Below are 23,649 nucleotides of genomic sequence, written 5' to 3' on the forward strand. Positions count from 1 at the left end.
ATCAAACATTTCCATTGAACCTACCTGCGACTTTCACAATAACATTAAAATAAAATGGTTACATTACCAAGTTCTAGCACTAACCTGTCGCGGCTCCGCCGGGAAGGGAAAGCAGCATTGCAGCCAGCCACAGTGCACACATGCATCTCTTTGAGGTGCACATTCTTGTAGTGCAGTTTCATGCTATAGGAGCTCTTGAAGCTCTTCTTACACACATAGCAGATCTTGGGGTCAGGACTTGAGCATGGATCTCCCTCTGGTGATTGAGAAGAAGGGAATTTGGGTGGGCTGGCACCATAGCCCATCGAAGAAATGAAGCTCTCATGCAGGGCAGCCATACTTGCAGCAGCGGCAGCAGCTGCTGCCATGCCTCCATTATACAGGCCATACTGGCCCATGCCGAACATGTCATAAGTAGGATCACTGAGTTCTTCCTTGATCTTAATAGGGGGTTGATGAAGGGAGGGTGATGAATGGCCCTTGCCTTCCAATTCCTTTCTCAAATGGGCTTCCTCACTACCCTCATCATCCTGTTCCTTGTCCAGACCCCTTCCACCCCTGCTGTGTTTATGCTGTTCCTCCACATCCATGAGCTCATCACGGTAGAACATCTTAGAATCAGAGGTTTCGGACTCATTCTCAAAGTCTCTCTCATGGTCCTGGTCCTCGGAGGTGAAGCTGTCCATGCAACGTAGCTCACCAGAGCTTCGCAGATCATTTCCACCCCTGCTGTCACTGCCAGTCCCTTCCCGACATTCATCTTCACTTTGTCTCATCATGCCTCTCAGAGCTAAGCCAGGGCTCATCTCATCTTGAGAAGGGGATTGCTGCCCACTACCACCACTGTGGTTCCCGGTACCACTGCCACTGTTGTTGCTGTTACAATTTCCATTAATTTTGATATTGTTGTGAAGAAGGGATGACTGGTGATGGTGGTGATTTTGGTGGATGTTATCATTGTCATCCTCATCTTTGTCCTCGTATTCATCCGCCACATCAATCACTTCCTTCTCAATCTTCACTGGCATGCTAGATTTACGAGGCTTCTTTTTCGGCGTGGGGTCACTGCTGCCACTGATGAGGTCCTGATTGGCAGTAGGCGTAGGTAAACGGTGGGACATGTGTCCAGCCTCTGATACATGAACATTGTTATGTGAAGCTAAAGCTGCAGTAGCCAGGATTTGCTGTTGCTGGTCCATTAGGGTGGTACTGTTAGTGGTGGTGGGCAGGATGGGGCTGGTGGGCAGTGACACTGGAGGACTGACGAGGTCAGCAGGGGACAGGAGTGTACGGTAGAATGGGGGCACTGGTTGGACTGGCTGCACTGACTTCAGGGAGGGGAACACCAGTGGACTTTGCAGGGGTGACTGAAGCATAGGGTCTACTGGTGGAGTAGTGAAGCCCAGTGGTGGCCTTCCAGGGCTGGTGAGTGTGAAGCCACCATTCTTGGTGCTTGAGATGACAGGTGTGCCAGTGGTTGAATTGCCACGAATGAGGTCCTTGTCGCGGTTATTGCGCAGCATGGGCATGTGCAACCGTGGATTGGGATTGGCACTGTGACGGTTGCGGCTGCGAAGTGAGCTGAAGACCATATTGCAGCCCTCAATGGTGCAACGATGTTTGATCTTCAAGTGTACAGCATTATAGTGTATCTTAAGTGTGCCCTTGTCATAAAAGGTTTTGCCACAAGAGTTGCAGCACACACGACCCTTGCGTGAAGTGGCTCCCATGCGTCGCATGCGATGCATCTTGGAGGAAAAGGAGGCATGGGTGATGGTTTTAGACTGCTCATCCTTTACAAAGTGGTGGTGAACCTGATGGTCACTCAAGCTGTTGGGTTGCTGAGGTTGATTTTGGGACTGCTGTTGGCCCTGTTGCTGCTGGAGCTGTGTCTGCTGTTGCTGCTGTTGTTGAGCTTGCTGGGTGGAAGGGGTTGGTGAGATGGGTGATGCCCTGTTGTTAGGCTCTGTCTTGGGTTCAATGTTGTTGTTAATGGATCCCATGGCTCCACGGCTAGGGCTCTGGCCTGTGCGGAAAGGTGACAGGGACACTTCTGACTCACTAGTCTCAACTTGTTCACCTTGGTTTGGCAGGCTGGGCTCCCGGAGCCGCAGGGCAGACTGCTCCATAGGCAGACCATTAGGGGGCAAGCCGAGCATTGGGGCAGAGACGGGGTTGATGTATTGGAAGGGCAGGAGGAAGGCTAAGCTGTTGGGGATATTCTCGAAATGGTGAATGCTCGATGGGCTACTGTTTTCCAGATGTGTCGGGAGTCCAGGGCTGCGGGTCCTGTTGTTGCTTTCAATGAATGTCCTAATACCGGAGTCTGTCTTGGAGGAGGGAACTGTTACTGCCTGACCTTCCTTCTCCTGAATGGCCATCAGCTCCACAATAGACTTGGTCTCACCAAAGCGCAGGAACTGCTGTAGGGTGATGATCTCTTCTTCTCGGGACATGATGGTCCAGCGGTCCAGCACCTTGCCTGCAGCATCCTAGATGCCCCAGAAGAGACAAGAGAGAAGACAAAAATACAAACCATTATTGATTGTGCATAATCTGTGTGGTCAAAGGAGAAGATAGAGCAGAGGTTAGTTTGTAAGGGCAAGCTTTTCTGCTCATGAAATTCAGAGGCCCCTGGAGCAAAATGTAACTAAATCTCCCCCCTCCACTGTCATTCTTTCCCATCTACTTTTTTCTATAAGCCAACCCTGTAAATGTGATCATTAATCACACAATGATGAGAGTAGGCAAGATTTTAATTGAGTCTTAAGCAAACAAATCAAAATCACAGAGGTGGGGCTATCAGCAGGTCTATGTGACTTCCGGCACTACAGGGATGTTAAACTGTTAGACTCACTAAAACAGCTTTGTAAAAGACGTGAACTCTTGCTGGGACTCCCTCTGTACACAAACAGTACCCAGGGATATTTACAAAATTGTGTGAGAAAAAAGTAGGTAACAGAAATAATAGAATAATTAATGCAAGCCACTAATCGCACCTTGGTTGGCAGGCGTTTTTCTCAGTGTGTTCTATGTCTCTAAGGCAGTGAAAGGCTTGAGGGAGGATGGGACTTGCTACACTATGTATCGGGGAATGGCTATGGACATTCAAAGAGAAAAACTCATGTTTATTAAAGGTTGTGTTGGAGGATGCCTTGACAGTGACATTGATCTTTTGTTCCTTTGCATATTTATCATGCTTCTATGTTAGTGAGGTCCAAAGGATGTTTGTCCTGTGTTACCTTAACTATTAATCATATCAGTATGTTAGTAAAGTTTAAAGGATGCACAACCTGTTTCACCTTAAATATTAATGATTAAATACTTTTTAATAAATGACCATAGCATTAAGGGCACACTCAACTAATGATGCATTTTTAGTTGACAGAGGCTGGAAAGGAGCAAAAAATATTAATGATAGATTATTTTTAATAACCCTTGGGATTTCCGGTTGCTGTGTTCTACAGTTTCCATCCTAAGAGACCAGAACTGCTCCAATGAGACTGTGGTGTTATTCTGAGCGCTTTACTTGGCTAGAGTCTTTCGGAGATGAAAAATAAAAAGCTTAGACCCCATGAAAATGTGCACATTGTCAAACATCAAGAGATGGCAAGGAATTCTGGGAAAATAATCTTGGCAGATCCTGAGAATTGACTTTGTGGTTGAGTTTGAAGCAATGAATGTTTGACCCAGTATTTTTGTCTTTGTGTATGAACTCACATCTTATGCTGCTTTATAGCACTGATGACAGAACTCTTTACAAAATTATACTCATAGAATAACTGCTGCCACAGATGTTGTTATATAAGAAGGTATGAGTGTTTGTGTGAACAGGATAGAAATAGATGAGAGAGAGAGAGAGTGAGATAAAGAGAGAGAGAGACTGTAAATACTACAGTTCACAACCAGGTTCCTAGGGGACCAGACGCAAGTGACATCAAGGGAGTAACGCAAGCGATGACAATTAGTCACAGTGAAATGGTAACATTTCAAATGTGCTCCTAGCTGCTGGCATCTATAAAACATAAATGGCAACTCTGGTGAGTAAAAAGCTGTAAAAACCAACATCACAAAGCACAAAGGGCCTGTAAGGAGAAAACAGGAGATAAATGTTTTAAGAGAGACAGCAAAAGAGAGATAGTGAGGGAGAGACACAGAGGAAGAAGAGCTGAAAAACAGAGAAAATAAAAGTGTGAGTGGTTTCATATCATGCCCTCAGATATACTGGAGAAATAGATTCTTCTGAGACGAAACATCAATAGTCACTGGGGTATTTGTTGTTAAATATACATTAAAAAACATTTTACACTTTCATTCTGTGTGCGCTCTGGAGTTTTGCCTGGAGGTATGACTTTAAATTCTAGCCTGGGCACTATTATTTCATACTGCATGGCCATCTGGGCATTAGTACTTCCATTTGATTTAATTGAAACAAAAAATGAAAGCAAATTAGAAAGTGAATCTTTAAATAGTTCCACAACCAGAACATTTCTTAAGAAATTGTAGTTCTAAGAAGTGGTGCAGTCCTTTGATATTTTCTAGTGACAAAAAAGATTAATTTGTGAGTGTTACAAATTTAAATACACTAGCCTACAATTACAACTCTGATTATAAGTAGAAAAAATTCTTAATGCAATTAAAGTGTATAATTCCTACGAATAGAAAAATCTGCTGCAGCAAATAGCAATAGATAGTACTTGCATTCTTGGGATCATTGGTTGGCCATATTTAACTCAGTTTAAGCCAGTTTAAGACATCTTAATATCACTTTCCAAACTGCCCCACTTTGATGTTTGCTCTTCAAATTAAGATTGAAATAACATTAATAAGAACCACAAGCTCCCCAAAAGGCGGTAACTTAATAGGAGCTCCTTTAATAAATGCGAGTCATTAGTCTCAAGAATTAAGTCAAATCATTAAGTAAAACTAGAAAAGCTTTTCATTTCTACACACATCAACAAGATGGCTTGAACAGTGCCGCCCTTCAAACCAACATGCAGTTATCCAGCCCAGTCACAATCTGACTGGAACAAACAGGGTTTAGACATTTATTCTATCCTCTATTAATCCTACCCTGTGCCTTCACTTCCCCATCCATGAAGTTAAACAAAAGCCAAAACACAGTGACACAGGCCAAACTGCAACCCATTAGTGCATGGAAGGGCCAGCCAGCTGTCAGAACAGGTCAGTAGCTCTGCTATGCACTGGACCTTGGGAGAAAGCTAGAGGACGCTATCCAAACTCTCTTCATTCACTTGGTCAATTGAGTTTTGGAGGCCAGTCAACAAGCTTTGAGGTTGGGGTTGGGCTTAGAGCAGAGAGTCAATACAAGAGATGGAGCAAATCAGTCTAGAGAAGGATGTGAAGGGACAAGCTTAAGGTCACTCAGTCCATGTGGGAACTGCTACTGGTTTTTATAGCAATAACCTTTCAGTGCATGGCTGTTTGTTAAATACTATCGCAGTACATCATTAATTACACTGTATTTTGCAATATACCATTTTATCTTAATTTCCAGACAAAAATGCTTAATGCAGATAACCCACATTAAAAAAAAGATATACAATCAAAGGTGGAAAAATATGTGCATGAATTGTACGAGTATCTAGTAGAAGTGTGTTGACACACATTTGTAGGTAAACAGAGGCCCCTGTAGTCCTTACCACAGTAAGTCTCACAACTCCACTCCCCTGCATTAGCCCTGTGATGCTGTGAGACAAAAACAAATATGCCATTAGAAGCACTTTTACAAGTAGGCACTCATCTTCCAATTAGCTTAATGTGGCCCTCTTTCCCCTATATTTTCCAGGCGTGCCCCACCTCTTCTTGTACACTCCCTCCAGGAAAATCTCATTAATCCACCCCTCCCCCATCTCCACCAGTGCTATGACATATTAGTCTGTCATTATGCATCCCAGAGTCCTTTAAACAATACAGCTAAACCTCTGTTTGCCAGGTTAATGACTATTAGCCAGTAATTACAGAAGAGAGACGATAGGGTACCCACTTTATCTGGTGGACAGCCTGCTGCTGTTAGTTTATTTTATCTGCCTGCCTCCATGTCTCTCAGAATTAATCTAGCAACGGCTGTATTTATTCATCTCTCTGCCGCTGCAATGCATTCTTAATTCATGGCTGTCTCTAATACTGTGCTGCTGGATGTTGTGTAGTGGGTGTGTACTGGGGTATCCACCTTGCAAATTGCTGACAATGAGGATGAGCAAATGATGGCCTTGTCATGGACCAGGGCACCACTGTCAGTTAAAACAAATCAGGCAATTATGCAATTAGCAGGTTATGTGCAGGGCTGTATTAAGAGCCGGGGTGTGCAGTGTTGTTAGGTTGCATAGTGTGCATTTGGGATTAACAGCTTAACATGTATATGCTTTTCACTAATCATCACCTATCATACTCAATGACTGAGTCTATTTGGCAAGCATGAAGAGAGATACTATGCTAAGCACACAGCAAAAAAAGGAAAATATTAGCTATGAATACATCGTATTGACCTGTGCCTGTATACACTAGATCAAATGGGAGATCTCTGACACTCATAGAGCTTGTGTCACACAACATCTCTGATATTTGCATTTACTGGCAATTATGTACATCTGCGTAGAATGACAGCTACACTAATTCCACATTAAGAGAAGGGCAGTTCAACTGATCATAAGACAGTTGCACGAGGAGGATCAGTTCTCACAATGGCAAAGTGAACCATGGGAACCACATTGATTCACCAATCACCTTGCAGTGAATGCGATCTCCACCAAGCCTCGAGGGAATCCCCATTGATCTCCAGTCCTGCTTTCAGATCCAGTTCCTTTAAAAAAGAAACTGCTCTATCCCTGTGTTTGCCACTTCAGGGGAGGTTAAGCAGAAGTTCCTTGTGATCTGAGAAGGTCTTGAACCTTGGTGCTTCCTTTTTCATATTCTGTTTCTCCCCCCCCACTCCACACCATATCGGGCCATATGAATAATGCAGAGGATCTAGTGGCAAAGGGTGCCATGGGGGGATGGGTTCATGCAAAGCCCACTGCCTGGAGCCATCACATCAGAGGGCAAGAGCTCCCAAGACACATGCTGCTCCCCCATTGGCTCCCCAGTGGCAGGTCAGAGGTCATGTGTGAACAACCAGCTCTACTTCTTCCCCTGTGATGGACCTCAGGGAAATCAGTAGCTACGTCCAGACGTGGGTGGAGGACATTTGTAAGAATCATAGAGGTTGAAATTTGCACTCTGTGATCATTGTAAATTCCTCCTTTATTCTCTGCGCATCAAAAGAATGTGTTACTATGGATGTGACCTTGTGTATCCACCTTAGATGTTGGATGTTTTCTAAACTTCAGAAGCAATAACTTTACATCTTTATTGCAAGTTGACAAACAACTGAACAAAAGATATGTAGTTAACAAGTCAACAGTAAAATCATGTCATCTTATCATCAGACGTACAGAGTAGTGTCCCTGTGGAACAACTAATTATGTCACCTTGTGGTAGCTTATAACAGCCCCAGGGAATTCACCAAATAAGCTATCACTTAGTGAAGGAAACCTTTTTGAAATGTCTACAGGAAAAAAGAAATCTATGGAAGGTTACAGTGTTATGTGGTTTACAGGTGTCTTTCAATATATCAGCCTGCAAAAAATCTTAATGCCTTCCTAATAGTAGTCTGGTTTTCATGACTGACAGTTTGCAGTTTTGGTGGCAAATGCTGAAGATACTGGAGATGAAACAGCAGCTCAAATATTGTATTTTATTGTCACTTGTGTCATCTTATGCATTTGTTAATTTGTGCACACCAAAAGCTTAACTGAATATGATAAAAATGCAATAGTCACAGTCCTTAATTGTTAAAAGATGACAGCCATTAATTTCTAATGGAGGAAAGTGGAAGAGCATAGACACAAAAGTTGGACTTCCCAAATCCTGTTTCCATATAACATCAACCTCTTTAAAAGACAGCTGAGATGGAAACACAGGTGATTCAATAAAGTCCAGACAGGACCCTCTGCACCAGCTCATGTTCCTGATTACAACTTGGAACAGATCTATTCAAGTTTGATTCCTACTTTATAATTCAATTAACAACCATGCGAAGGGCATTGCCTCGGTCAATATTATGCTCATGACTGCCAGAGAGGACTGCTTGCTGGGCTCTGGTGTGAGTAAATGTGAAGAGGCCACGGGGCTTATTTCGGCGGGCCAGATGCGCTGATCAACCAACAGGCTGCGAGATACCCTGCCTTCACCTCTCAACCTGATTTAACTCATGGCTTTGGTTAAAAATTCATGAGTGTGTGTTAGTTGTTGCTAAGGGCACACTAATCGACTGGAGTGAGATTTATAGTGCAGTTGCAGGCTGCAAGGATGGGGAGAGGGATCAGGCAGGGTTATTATAGAGGACTTCACCACAGACGGGTGAGTCACAATCTGGCACATCCCAGATTCCAGGTGGCCTTTTGTAAACAGTTCCCGTTTCTTTTCTCACTGACTTGTCTTTTTTCATTATCTGTTTTTGAAAACAAACCTGCCATTTTCAAAAAGGTCTCCTAAACTCTGATTCATCCAACCCCACCTGACCTCCACCACCATCATCACCACCCCTTTTTGTTTTAAGACTGTCCCTCGGCATCTTTAAAAAGTGGAAAGGACAGTCTTTTGGCCACAGCCCAGCAGAGGTGCAGATGGGGCAGCACATGGAAGCCATTTCAGGCCCCGGTGCGCTGCAGAGCAAAGTCGACTGTTCTCTGAGTTCAGAACCTCTGAAGAACCGCCTCGCAGCACTTACATGTGAGCAGCGTCTGGGTCTGGACTGATGTATTGATTCCCTGTCTCTTTTCACAAAGCATACACAATAACGTTGGTTTGCCTCACCCAACTGTGCTAAGGAACCGTAGCCACGGTCAATGTGTAAAACTCAGCGGACCTAGCACTGAGCTAGAGGGGATGCCTCAGAGAAGAGGGGTGGAGTGATAGCAGCAGCGAGGGAACGCCTGATGGTTCACATTAATTGAGGATGATTCGTGTGATCTCCTGGGTCTGGATGCAGCAGCCAGGTCTGTCGTGGGCCTGGGAGACAGATGTGGGGGCCGCTGTGCTCCCTCCAGGGCCAATGGAGAGCAGTGAAGCGGCTGAGAAATGGTCTGTCTGTCCAGTGTGTGTGTGTTGGTAGAGATGCAGGGGCGGGGGGGGGCTGACAACCTGCTTTTCTCTCCCTCTTATATCACATCTCCTTTGTCTTGATTACTATTTTGGCAAGAGGCCGGTGCAGAGAAGGTGCATTAACATATGCTCACAATTTGCTCTTTGGCCACATAGTTACATGTTTGTACTGTGTCCTGATGCATCAGTCATTTCTCTTTCTCTTTTGTGTAATTCCCGCCCCTTTACTCTTTATATCCCTAGGCTAGTAATGGGGAGCAAACAGTCTTTTGTAAGTAAGTAAAAAAGGTGAAACTCAGAAAAGCATAAACCTGTATTTACTGTAGATGAAAACTTTACATGAGGGCTCCAGCTCATAAATCCTGTATGTGACAAGTTGTTTGAGACTATTCTGAATATAAAGTTTTGAATAGTTTCAACCCCAATTGCAAAAATGTGTTACATTTTACCTGAATTTTCCTCTATATTTCCTGGAATGTAACGTTGATCTTCACACAATCAAAATAATCCACACATCACTTTCATGTTACAATGTAAAAGGAAATAGATGTGAATAGATAATGGATTATAGTGTAGGTAAACCTCCCAAGTCGTTTTGTTTTGGTCAGGCAGAGGTGTCTGTAACACACAGACACACTGCATTAGAGGAGCTTTTCAGCTTCCTCCAGTGTTTTTGCTATGGAGCATGCAGGAGGAAAGAGAATAAGCTAATGGACTCTTTACTTAATGTGATCAGAGCCATTATTGACATGCTGCCAGGAAGATGCAAGACCATTAACTCGAGCCTCTCTCTCTGGTACCTTCCCTCCACCCCACTCCTTTCCCCGACAGTATTTCACTGCTGCCCTGACTCACATATGGAGAAAGGGCCACTAGGGGGTCTGGGTGCCCCAAAGGAGTCTCTGTCTGTCATGTTAACTAGGAATCTGTGATATGGACTGTTTGGAGAATTGGCAACAAGATGTTGTTCAGGACTTGCCAATCGTAAATCAGTTCTAGCAGTTTTAGCAGTGTATAATCTTTGCGTTTGTCCTCAGAAATCACTGGAGGAATGGATATCTGTGAGTGCTGGACAAGTGCTCAAATTTTTATGCAGTATGTCCTGATGGTTTTGTTGGCTCTGCAGCCAACCATGCAAATTTAACATCTTGGGATTTAAATCAATTTTTATTATTCTGTTGAACTGTCTAATAGAGCAGAAGTTGCTACAAGTCACTTTTTAAAAATCTGTATTTGAAAAATAATATATGGTGAATTTTGTGCAATGTTATGTACACATTTTTCCAAGAGAGAAAAACTAAAATAGGTAATGGCATTTCTGATACCTATACAATAAAATTTAAAAATAAGGGCTAAAATAAAATAGAATATATTCAGGGTACAAAATATAATGTATTATATATATTTTTTAAGTTCCTTTGTTTTAGCAAGACTTTTCATTTCTATTTTAAAATTTATAAGAATACAAATTGAAATATGAAAGAAAAAGCACCCACTCAGAATGATTCTAGTGTTTTAGTGAAAAGGACATTTTAAATTTAAATTGGTGATAGGTTAATTGTTTCTCAGTCTAGTTTGGCATCTTGCCAATGGGTTATTAAAGGAAGAAGACATTTTCTCTCTACACAGACTGGGAAAGAAAGATAGAAACACTAATAACAATACTGTAAATTACACCTAAGGCTGAATGTTAGAAGTGCATTAGTGTGTGCTAGGAATATTATTGTTTTATCACAGTGAAATAGAGCACTGAGTGGGTAAAATGGTCCCAAATCAGTCTCCCTGTTTTGAAACTGCTTCACTGGAATTGTTGCCTGGCATGTAAGTTGGCTCATTCATCTTGGAGGCGGAGGGTGCCAGTGTGGCTGCAGTGTAATTCACACTCCCCTAACCTATGTGCCAGAACACATCTATCCCTGTGGCCCAGGGGCTCACATCGCCAGCAGCGCAGAGGATGTTCGTGTTTATGTGTGCGTGAATGTGTGTATGTGTGATTGCGTATGTATGCGTCTGTGATCATGTGGGTACAACAGGAAGTGGTGCTCAGGTCTCTCGGGGCATGGTTCCAGGTCCCTGGGCCTGTCTACTGTCATAAGTTCCAGAATGGTGATTACTTACTGCAAAAATAAACACCATTACCATCTGGTGCTGCTTCTTTGTACTGTAACTTATACACCAAGAAAAGCTCTAGACCATCAAAACACAGACTAGAGAACAATAACAGAAAAAAAAAAATCAAATCTGCAGTGTAAAATCTGTGTTTTTTTTAAAAAATCCCTCTACATGTTTGTAAGTTTGTATTCCGCACAAAAACTCAGATGAGAACCTTTTAATTTGGATTCTCATAATAAAATCAAACAGTTACTAAAACAACTTTTGATCTATATGAGGGGGCAGATAGTAGAAGAACAAAAGGTTTACTGGGACGCATGGTGAGAAAGTTGGAATGATGGGGGTCATTCAAGACCACTGAGGCCTTGCAGGTCCAGCAGATGTTTGATCCATCCACGGCACATCTGGTCCTCACCACACTCAATCCATTTCACTTGACTTCTCCTTTTTAGATTTTCATTGTTCCTCATGGTCCACTAAACTCTGCATCCCCCCTCGTGGCTCACAAATATTCATTCACAATCATTCATTCTACCCACTTAAGAGTAATTTCAACATATAGGCTTTTGTTTTTGCATGTGATTTGAAGGGTGTGTTTGTGTGTTGGTGTTCTTTTTTTTTTTTTTTTTTTAGATTTGATTTTTTTGGTGATGAGCAGACATCCTTATTTTATACCCTTAGAGATGCAAAGAGGTCCTTTTTGAAATAGGTTATAAGGTGTAATACCCAGCAAGGAACTCCAAACTCCAGTGGCACTAGTCAGGCAAATGAAAGCTGTCATTCTCATTGTAGTGAGCCCTGGGAGGGTCATACAGTACTTAACAGCTTCATTGTTTCTTTTATTGTTGGAAACAGAGAGGGGTGTGTACCGTACAGGTTTCTGAGCTCTGGAGTGCGACGTGACGAGAGGACTGTCAACTCCCTGTAACTCTCCATGCAACTTCCTTTAATAAATGTCAACTCTGTGACCCAGCGGCAAATCCCTGGCAGGCTGGGTGGCCGTGTCAGCAGGCCAGTGAGCCACACAATGTCTGGGTTTGGCCCCGGTGACACTGGGGAAGTGAAGCAAGCCGCTGCTCTGTTTGTTCAGAGAGGGGATGCAGGGCCCCCCTGGAGGTTGAGGTCCAGGACCACCAGACAAAAACATAACCTGTGTGCGCGTGTCTATAAGATTTAGGGACAGATTGTGTACGTATGAACATACACTGGTGTTTATATTGATTATGTCTAAAAAGGGGATGCAATGGTGCATCAGAAAATGAATTTAAGTACGAACTGAATGTGTTTTTGCTGTGTTGATAACACTGTATGCTTGTCCTGATTTCAGCCTATCTGTAACGCAATCTTCCTGTGTTTGCGTCTAGCCTGGTCTGCCAGTGCTATGCAGTGCAGTGCTATTGATCTCTATAGCCTTGTGGTCTGCAGGGTTCCTGTCAGTAAATGCAATGAGCTGGAGCACCTTCCATTCCCCCTCTCTGCCCTGTCTAGTACTACAAGCTAAACAGCCATCACAGAAACTCAATACAGGCAGACTGGGCCCTAGTCGTCAGCTAGCAGCAGTGCCCTACAACGTCCCACGAGGCTCCGGCTAAGTCAATTCAGTGTCAGTGTAGCATCTCGCCTCGTAGACCTGTTGCCAGCCTAATATGTCGTGCTAATATGTCTCTCCATATGAATTACAAGGCAGTGAGAGGAACCCAGATGCAATAAGTATGGATTAGCTAATGTCCAGGTTCTGTCTGAGTCTTGTTGGGGTGGAGGGAGGGGGGTAATGATAGTAATACCCTTTAACAGGGTGTCTGGCTGTGGCTTGGAGGTGAGATGGGGGCATACAGGCTTCTGGGATTTCTAAGGAGCTCTGGGAAATAAACTTTCCTCTCTGCCGCAGAAGAAAATGGGAAGGAATGAGTGAGACAACATTGAAAGAATTATTAGTGAAGAATGAGAGAGATGGAAAGAGTGCGATGGGCTGTTAATGCTTTTTTTTCTGACTATTGATCAACCCGGAGGGCTAGAGGTGATTGGGTTAGAGGTCTTGAAGCCCGCACCTTGTCTGCTGTGTGTCTGTGTGTTAATGTGCGAACCCATTGATTTGTATTGTGCTTGTATAGTTGCTCTGTGTGTAGGCCAAAGCGGCTGACAGAGGAAGAGTGGGATGGAAGCAGAGCTTGTAAAGAGAAGAAAACAAAAAGGTGGGAGAAGAGGTGAGCGTGTGGTCAAATGGAGGCGTAATTAGGAACCATGTTACCACTAAACTCTATATATTGATCAGAGATAATTCACACACACCATATCTTCCCCTAAGCAAATGTGCCGCGGTGCTTTAATAATTCACATTGCATATAACTCTTGTTCATTGCTACCCAATACCCATGTACAGGTACCTTTTTGTCTGATTTCCTTTTGAGAAGTCAGTGTGGTATGTAAAGCACCAGTTAGATTTAAAGTTAACAAATGGAAAGGCTTGGACATGTCCTATTCTATTCATTACCCAGCCTACATTGCTTTCTTGAGGAAACTTAATTTTCCTGTTTATGAAAAATGGGAAAATTGAGTGGGCGAGGGTTCTAGCAAATGCTTGACTTTTTTTGTGTAGTTCAGGTTTTCCTAAAAGTTCAGTGAAACTACTGGAAGCTGGTCTTGGAATCCAGCTGATATATGGCATGATTAAAATTTAAGTTTTTTTCCCTAGTGCTAGACCATAGGCTAGGCTAAAAAGAAGTGGAAAATGTGGATATTTCAGGTGAAATGGAAGCAGTTTGGAAATAATAAAAAAAAACAAAAAAACTGTGGCCTTGTTTACTAATGGTACCACAAAATGTGTCACATAAATAGTTGTAAACACTTCAGACAGTCATGTAACCAACAAAAATTATATGCCACAGTTTTCTTATGAACACACACACATACACACACACACACACATTGGGGCCATGCTTGCCATTGGCAATCCCTGCAGGCAGATGTGGGGTGTGTGCCAGTGGCCTGCTGAGTGAGTAGGCCAGTGTGCCCCTAACTCAGTGCCGGGCACTACGCTGAGCAGCTTTGATGTATGCGTGTGTTTGTGTGTGTATATGTGTGTGTGTGTGTGTGTGTGTGTGTGCGTGTGTATGTGTGTAGCTGGAGGTCAGTGAAACAGCAGAGGGACTGTGTAATCCTCTGACATGCCTGTGGAAAAATACAAGGATCCCTCTGACAGTGGCTGAACTAAAGGCTCAGAGGACCAGTTAGTGTGTCCACAGGTTCATGTGTACAGGACTGACTGTAGGCTGTGTGGCAACACAGACACACACCACACACACAAGGCATGCAGACATACACATACACCCACAATTAAGATGCATTACACTGTTCCGCGTCAGTCTCCCTTCTGAGGTTTCTGGCTTGGTGACACTAATTCTTAAAAGGCTATGTCACTGGCAAAACTGTGGTCTAGCCATGTAAGGTGCAGTCCTCAACTAAAATGGCAAGCTGCATTGCTCTAGGCCTGCTCATACAGAAACACATGCACACCCAAATACACACACACACACACACACACACACACATACACACACACAGGTCAGTACATTAACACAAACAGTTTGGTTTTGCCGTTGGAATGCAGGAGGACAGGCGAAGAGTTTTGGCTCTGCCCTCACTATACTTTGCATAATTGCGTTTTACATTTCCTTAAGTCTGAAGGGATGCTGAATCCTAAACAGTGATGGGAACCAGGTCTGTTGATCATTAGATTTTGGCAGAGTAACCTGCTGCCACATGTGAGAGAGGTAGCAATACAAATAATGTGTGCGAGAGTCTGTGCACATGTGCGTATGTGTGTAAATGTCTTCATCTCTACAGTATGTACGCCCCTGAGAGTGAAAAAAAATAACAGGGCAAATAAAAGGACATTAAGCATATGAATTAGCCACAGGTCTAATGTGAGCTCTGTGAAACAATTAAGCAACAAAACAATAGTGAACATTTCATCTTCTTATTGTCTAATCGCCCATCTGACTGCCTGTGTATTTCCCCTCTTAACCCTTGAGATACTCGCTAATGGCCCTCACAATGGAATTATTTACTACCCATGGCAGGGGGGCAAATGGGTCAAATTGTGTGTGTGTGTGTGCGCGCACTTGTGCCCCTTGTAGTCAGAGTGAATGAAAGGGAATGATGGAATCATTGAAGCACGCAGTGACTGAGAGGGGACTGAAGGAGGAGCACTGAGTGGTGCTTGCTAAAGTGAAAAATCATGCCATGGTGCAGAGGGGCCTGGTTTTGTCCACTGGGAGAAGTGACTACATCTATGCTGGCACTCAAGTGCTCTTAAATACTCTCTCATTCGCTCTCCATTTCCCCACTGCCTCCCTCTACACCCCCCCCCCCCCCCCCCTCCACTTCTCCCTAGGTCCAGTCCAGGTACAAATGGCTATTTGCTGTACAACTCCCACAACATGTTTGTGTCAGCTTGTGCTTGTCCCTAACAACACGTAAAACAAAAAAAAAGGAGAATGGGCCCCTTCTTTATTCACAAATTGCTCCCCTGCACACAAAAGCCCCCTGAATGGAGATGTCAGAGCACGGTTAGAAATGTCTGCGCTGGAAGAGGCCGCACAGCTTCTCTGTCAATAGGCTTTAATTCGCTAAGGAGCCGGGAACAGTCATTGTGTGACTCTTTGTGTCTCTGTGTGTGTGAAGCAATTCATCTTGGCAATCAGTTAATCTGCATCCTCCTGATTATCTCACCACAAGAGGTCAATCCTCATTAAGACATAAAGGAATTGCATTAATGATATTGTTTTGGTTTTTTTTAATTCACTGATCCTATTAGGTAAATTGTATTATTATAGCAATATCCAATATAATAAGTGACTGGCAAGAGGGAACAAAGTGAAATGATCAATTCACAGTTACACATCCTGTTCAGCCTTAATTGTGTCATGTCGAGGCAAAACGCTCACCTCTTGATTTAGCCGCGCTAAATCAAGAAGTGAGCACTACGGAGATGAAGGCTGTCTGTGTAAAAGGAATCAACAGTGCTGCTAACCGTCACCTGCTGGGGTTAACCCTGCAGTTGCCAACACATTCAGAACGTAGATGAAACACAATGGCAGATGAGCCTTTCATTTTCACACCTACAGTTACAGCAGGTTTTCTGTCAGCAGCGCAAACCTCTGTGTGTGTGTGTGTTTGTACAGGAGTGCATGCATCGTAGACATATTTCCCCCCCTCTAATTAGCACAAGGGAGTCCTGGGGGCAATCAGAGGCGAGGTTAATGAGAGGGGGAGAGAGAGGAAGAGACGAGGTAGGGGTGCGGCAAGTAACGTGCACCATGCTGTACGGGTGCTATAGTTTAATACACCCTTCTTATCACGCTGTCACCCTAAAGGGATATCATCCTCATGGCACCCACATTGATGTTTGGTCCTGTGACATTTCACATGTGTGTATGTGCTGTACGTGCATGAGAGCGGCTGTGAACAAGCTCCTGTCTCTGCGCCCTGATGATCCCTCTACCCGTGTTTGTCTCATATTATCTCTCTGTTCACTTCTCTCTCTCTCTGGAAGGCCCAGATGTGACAGCATGTTTCCCATATCAGAGACGATTGGTATACTGGGAGATGGAAAAAAAAAATGAGAGAGGGAGCAAGACGGAGCTGCCACAGTGGTCTTGGCATCTGTCTGTTCTCAAGTAGTGTGCGGGCAACGCTGGTGGGAGAAAAGCACAGTCTGCCAGATGTCATTGCTGAAGCTGGCCAGGCAGTGTGAGCGCTGACTGGCACGGCGAAGCGGAATCACCAGCACACTTCATCTTCTCAGAAGGTTTCACTGTGGGGAGTAACGATTTTGATTTTCTATTGAATCAAAATGAAATAACATTTTCAATTATTAAAAATATCCACTGGGTCGATGATGTCTTTGTCAGATTGCGGCTCACTTGGCTGACTCCAGTTCCTGTGATCCTCCGCAAACTCCAACACATGCTCTCCACATGGATAGATATAATACTGCATAGTAGCGTACTCTGTGCAGTTTAGAGGATAGCTCTATGTGTGTTATTTTGTATTGTGAATTTTTTGAACCAGAGCATATTTTGCTACAAAGGCCCCCACTCAGAATTAACCACAAGAGGTTTAGCAGAGGTTTCACAAATGCATTTTTACAAATCAAAGCCGATGTAGATCATGGATTTGATAAACCTCTAAATGACTTTGGCGCACTTCACTTGCCAAATTACTGCAAGTCGGCAATTGTCTTTCTTTGTGTGCATCTCTGTGTCAGCATCATATTCCAGCCCCATGGACCTATGCACATGCTCTCTGTCTGGTTGACCTGCTGCACACAGTGGAGGACTGGTGGCTCATGTGGCCGTCACTCCAAACGCGATGTGATGGGGAGGAGGGACAGAGAAAAGAGGATCATGTATTATTAAAAAGAGTGCTGCCATTAGAGACATTTATACACTAGAATGACTCGATCACAGTATATCACAGATACACACAGAGGTTCACACACACAGACGCACTCAGCCTCAACACTGTGGCCTTACAGCCTAGGTCGTATAAAATATTTTTTCCAGGAAGAAATGACAGCGATTATAGTAAATGTTGGTGCTGGTGACACTGCATTATAATGTTCGAGTTGTACTACAGTTTCCCTTCATTTCTCTCCCTCCATTGCCAAAACAGGACTTAAGGGTCACATTCATCCAAGCAAAACACTGCTTTATTTCAGAGATTAAAGGTACTGGCTTCAAATGCGCTTCACATTTTTTGTCTGTCACTATTTCATGTCACACGGGGAATACAAGTAATTTTCTCCCACGTCTCTGCACAGAGCTACCCCCCCCCCCCCCCCCCACCCCCCCACCCTTTAGTCTTCTGGCTTGTTTTTGTATCTCTCACCCGTTAACAATAACGCTCGGGGCGAGCACAGATGTAAGAAGTAACAGCTACGCTAAAAGAAGAAAAGATGAGCGGAAAAAGATAGAAGATGAGAGAAAGGGAAACAGACGGGTAACGCTGCTCACAAGCATCACTTGTCAATTTACAGCCGTTGCTCCCTGAACCGCACCGTATAAATTTCCAGTGTGACATCCGTTTCTACTGCTTCCAAGCCGACTCGGGCTCCGTCCCACCAGATCTCCTCCCCAGACACATACTTGGAAACCTTAAGTACAGACATTGTGCCAGATGTAGTCTGCCTTTACTTTTATTTATTAATTTTTTCAGGTTTTGAAATGTTGACTTTTTTTCTGTATTGGAATCAGTATGGGGGAATGAGAATGGATGGGGTAATGTCTCAGAGGAGTGCTGCTTTAGTGTATTTGATGTGGCCACTGCCATGCACACAGTTCACATATGTGCACACACACATTCCCTCACACACACACACACACACATACACACAGGAGTGTATGACAGTAAATCATGGGTGTGATGTGTGTGTGAGTGGGTTGAGGATGAAGAGAAGGGCCAAAGAGCACCAGGGGATGTTGTGCATCCAGTGGATAGAGAGACAGAGACAGAGAACAGGAGAGAGAGAGAGAAAGGAGCTTGGCACAGCTCATCTTTGAGTGATGGCAGTTCTTTAGGGTTGAGACATGGCCTCCCTTTAATCTCTCTATCCTTAGACATGAAAATGGAAGAAAAGGCCGAGAGGAGGGTGGCTGAGGGGACCAAAACAGATACCTTTTGCTGGGTCCCGTGCCAGATTGATTTTTACTTTATACCAATTTTATTTTAAGGGAGACAATAAAACTCACCTACTCACTAACACGCACACAGTGGTTAGTGAAAACAGAAATGGTGAGTTGTGACTCACACTGGACACAACTTTTGTCTTGACTGGTTCAGAGCCAGCACATGAATTCTTTATTGCCTTTTGAAGCATCGACGGGGCTTCAAACAAGTATATCTGGCCTCTGACAAGTCCATCTTACAATTACTTCGATGTTCAAATGGCTTTAATGACTTGTCTCTAACTCATACCAAATGAGGTGTAGGCCTTGTTGCTAAGAAAGGAGTCGGCAAAAGAAAACACAGCCTCAGAGGAGTATGAGCTGAGGTGCTTGCACTAATATAAGATTGCATTATAAGTGCAACACCTGTTTCAACTTAAAAAGTAGAGAGGCCAGTAGCAAGATTAGCAAAACATGCCCATAAAGGGAGAAGGTGGCTGGGCCTACGCTCTGATAACAACAGAAAAAAAAAAAACTGCCTCGGTCCTGCATTTATTTCAAAGAGCTGAAGGAACTGATGTGGTCATAATGCTGAGGAATTCATTCCACTGCTACACAAAGGCAAACTTCTGTCACTCAGCCAGAAAAAAAAGTGCCTGAAACTGTCTATTTTTAGCTTTCAAATCATACTGTGTTGAGCAGAGAATGATTCTGAACGGAATAAAAAACTCTTTAAACATTAATAAATGGCAAGTTGACTCATAGATGTCACTACTGGCAAACTTTTACAACTCCTGCTTCAAGGCTTTAAAGCTAATAAACAGGTAATGAGATCTCACCTCACTCAACAGGCAAAACATATATTTTCTACCCTGTGATTTCTATAAACCTAAAGATAACACCATGGGAATTTCAGGGAGTAATTACAAAGCTTCGAGACATGTTCAGTGTTCAGACCTGGGAATCGGGGAAATCAATGGAATCCTGAGGGACGCTGGGTGTGCAGCTCACAGTACTAAGGAGACTTGATCTAGGAATGATCCCAGGAATTTTTCCACGGTAATTAGGTTTGTCAGCTTGGCAAAGTGGGAAAACGCTTTGTACTGTGTCACCTCAGCAGGCTGGATTTTTGTCAGGGATCAAGACGGAGACGGCACACCCCATACCTAAGTAGGGTTGACATAAGGTGTGATCCGATGCTCAATGTGAGACACTGGCGCTGACAAAGTCATTGTCAAATTGTCAGGGCCCTTTGGCACATTGTTCAGTAACTTGCTGTGATTGTATTGTCAGATATCTTTTGAATCTGCACGCGGTGACGGCTGGTGGCGAAGATCTTGACAGGAAGTCAGTGAAGAGTTTAGCACCTCACGCAACCACTGGCAGTCTCCTGTTACGCAGTTAGGAATGGTTAGTGCTTCAACACTGGCAAATGATGGTGACACACAAAACTCTGAGCTGCTTTTCCGAGAGCTCTGCCCTGCAACTGGCACTACACAAACACAAACACGGCCGCACACATATACACACACAGCCACGCGACTGTGGTCTCCCAGTAATAGCTTTGTACCTCTTGGGGCCTTGTGCTGCGCGTTCCTGCTCTTATCTTTGTTTATGTGAAGGGTAGATCATCATGTACGACTGTGTGTGAGCGCCTGTGCACAAGCTCTCGCAACGAGGTTGTTTAAAGTGCACATGTGAGTAAGAATGCAAGTGAGTGTGTGTGTGTGTGTGTGTGTGTGAATGCGTGTATGTGCCGGGGAGGTGATAAGGCAGTGCCTGGCACCAAAGCACCAGTTGGCATCAAGCCTTAGATCCTGAAGATGAGAGAGAGTAATACTTGGTTGCGTGTGAGCGCACACATACACACACACACAGAGTAAACCAGAGAGTTAGGTGGAGACAACAGAGCGGAGAGAATGCCACAAGTACTGACTGGTGCATGTGCCTACGCCTCAATGTGTGTGTTTGTGTGTGTGGTTATCCTGCATGCATGCGTGTATGCTCACTGAGGTCAGTCACCTGTAGCAGTGTATTGATCCTCCCTCTCCAGTAAGCCCTGTTGTCGTTCTTGATTACTGCGTTTTCCTTCCAACACACACAGGCGCGCACACACACAGAGGAACACACACTCTTCCAAGGTAGAGTTGTGGGAGGCTATAACTTAGCTCTGCATCTTCTACAAGAAAATCCAGGAGCAGAAAAGTCTTAGAAAAATGCCACTGGCAGTGCTGAGCAGTGAGTGCTGGGAACTGATGCATCATCCAGTGTTAAACCATCATTTCTGGTGACCCTATATCATATCCTGTCTACGCCTACGGCACTCAGCCCACAGAAAGCTGTGTGCCAGTGACAGCACGGCTCACTTGGTGGTCCCAGCACTCAGCCACTTACCCATTTAATAAGACAGTCTTTAAGAGGACGGAGCCAAGCATATGCACGGTGCTGGTAGAGATTTTTCTCTTTTTTCCCAACTTTTACAAGAGCCCTTTTTGTAGGAGGCCCAGGGGCTGGCATTCAGCAAGGCTGCGTGTGTGTGTGTGTCTCTGTTAGGTATCCATTTATTATCCATTTATTACTACTATTAGTCCCCTTTTCTTTCTCTCTCTCTCACTCTCCTTCACCTTTGTGAAATTCTAATAAACAATCAGGGTAGCACCATGCTGAGATGCCCTGTAATGGGCTCCTAATTAGCCACTCCAAACACAGAGAGCGGCTGCTTCACGCCTCGTTTTCTGCACTCATCTGCGCAAAACTGGATGAATTGATTCCATTTGCTCGCCACTTAATGCACTGATTGTTTATTGGCATGGCTGCGAATAAAAACAAACAAACAAACAAACAAACAAAAGCTTGCAACGCCTGCAATGCATGCTAATACTAATCACCATTAAAACCAGCCTGACCTACAATGGAATTCAACTGACTTTGAAGTTTCTTGGGTCCTTCTCAGTGAAGTGCATGGCTGTGCTCTCACTCCGAGGCTTCACTCCACTTCCCCACCTCTCATCACCTCCTCCTCCTCCTCTAACCCCTCTGTCCAGCTCTCCTCTCCTGTCTGAGGTGAAGTGAAGCCGGACCAATTGGTAGAGGAGAGGTAGTGTCTTTCTTTAGACCAGAGACAGAGGGAGGGAGGGGAGGGAGAGAGAGAAAATTAGGATAGGTGGAGGATGGGGGGGGATGGGGGGGGGGGGGGGGGGGTAGTCATCACCTCCTCCTCACACCTGCATGACAGGTCATCTTGCTTAATAAAAGCACTCATGCACAACAGAGAGAGAGAGAGAGGGAGAGAGGATAGTGAAAGTGGAGAGAGAGAAGAGGCAAGAGGGAGGCGGTAAGGTGTTGACTTGTTTCAAAATCCGTCCAAAACGCCTGAACTGAGAAGCCTCTTTATGTTTCAGCTACCGTCCCACATTATTTTGTATTCTGTGGTGGGTTCCACAGGTGCCTCGGCACTGGTGTCAGTTCACCATGGGGTCAGTGGACCTTTCAACCACTACCACACCACGTGGAGGTACAGTACAGGCTGTGTCCTCCTGCCAATGACACCACAGCATCACGTTGAAACACAGGAAGTCAAACACAGCTGGAGACACTGGTGAAAAACGAGACGCTGATAGACACAACCACAGCAGTCACCAGTGTGTGGTTCACCAGAGCGCGCGTGTGCTGTGTGTGTGTGTGTGTGTGTGAGGTCCTTCAGTGTGTGTCACGTTCCTCTCCCTCCACCAGTCTGCCTAGCTCATTTCCTCTACAGGCTGCCTCCCCGCTACTTTATGAGTGAGAGCTTCTACAGCTCTCACCTCAGGATACACTTCAGTGTCTAAATGTTTCCATTTGTGGGGGAAGTGACACACATTCACTCACACCGCAGGGCACCTACCCATAACTAACCATCTTGCATACAAACAGCAGTGAATCATGAAAGTGATTGGTTAAAATTCGCACTCTTGGTATCTGTATGGGTGGGTGTATTTTTTTTTTTTTTGAGCCTGTGTAGGACTGTGTGAGTGTCTGTGCACATTTTGGGTTTCTCATGTGGTATTTAGAGTGTATGTATACTTACAACGGCTATATTAAGCATCAGTCATAATGTGAGGGCGCAGTTCAGGACATTTATTGACTGTATCTGCTACTGTACATTATCTGCACTTCATTTCTACTAGTTTTGGGAGAATTTTCATGTAGTTTTTTTTTTTTTTTCCATCTGCATGCACTGACCCCAGAGGATGTCTGCAGTCCCAAATCACAGCTTATACTACGCTTGTGATTTCCTCCTCACTCCAAAACAATTCAGTGCGACAATCAATGCAGGACTAGAATCTCTTGTGCAGATCGATACAGTGGGATGCTGCTAGACAAACCAGCGCTACACGAGATCAACACCTTCCCACACTGTCATTAGTGTCGCTGACCTTGAAGTAAAATTCAATTTCCCTCTGCAACAACAAACCCCCGTAGCCCCCTGAAAAGCCACTTCAGAATTCAGAAGCCATTTCCTCCTTCCGGCGCAGGCGAGACAGGATATTATAACTTATGAAAAAGGATATATGAAGCCAGGGATGCCGACAGATAGAGCGGGATTCTGTTTGAGGAGGTAATTATAACATGGCCCTCTTTGAAAAAGTAAAGAGGGCAGAGCCTGGCTGAGGTAAATAAAAATTCCTGATAGGCAGCCTGGCAGATGAGCTGACTATGAGAGCAT

The 23,649-nt window shown here is 44.3% G+C and overlaps 1 protein-coding gene across 6 annotated transcripts in view; it reads right to left on the bottom strand.

Moving 5' to 3' along the window:
- bnc2 (basonuclin zinc finger protein 2) overlaps positions 1-23,649 on the bottom strand; it is a 164,896-nt gene that overhangs the window by 12,703 nt on the left and 128,544 nt on the right. For all 6 annotated transcript variants that reach the window (XM_071504232.1, XM_071504235.1, XM_071504236.1 and 3 more), the window contains one exon: positions 85-2,492. In XM_071504232.1, coding sequence (XP_071360333.1) covers positions 85-2,492 — 2,408 coding nt within the window. The remainder of the gene's footprint in view (positions 1-84; positions 2,493-23,649) is intronic.

This window comes from Trachinotus anak, unplaced genomic scaffold, assembly GCF_046630095.1.
Source record: "Trachinotus anak isolate AG129_WGS33_773 ecotype Australia unplaced genomic scaffold, CSIRO_AGI_Tana_v1 ptg000019l, whole genome shotgun sequence".
Lineage (NCBI taxonomy): Eukaryota > Metazoa > Chordata > Actinopteri > Carangiformes > Carangidae > Trachinotus > Trachinotus anak.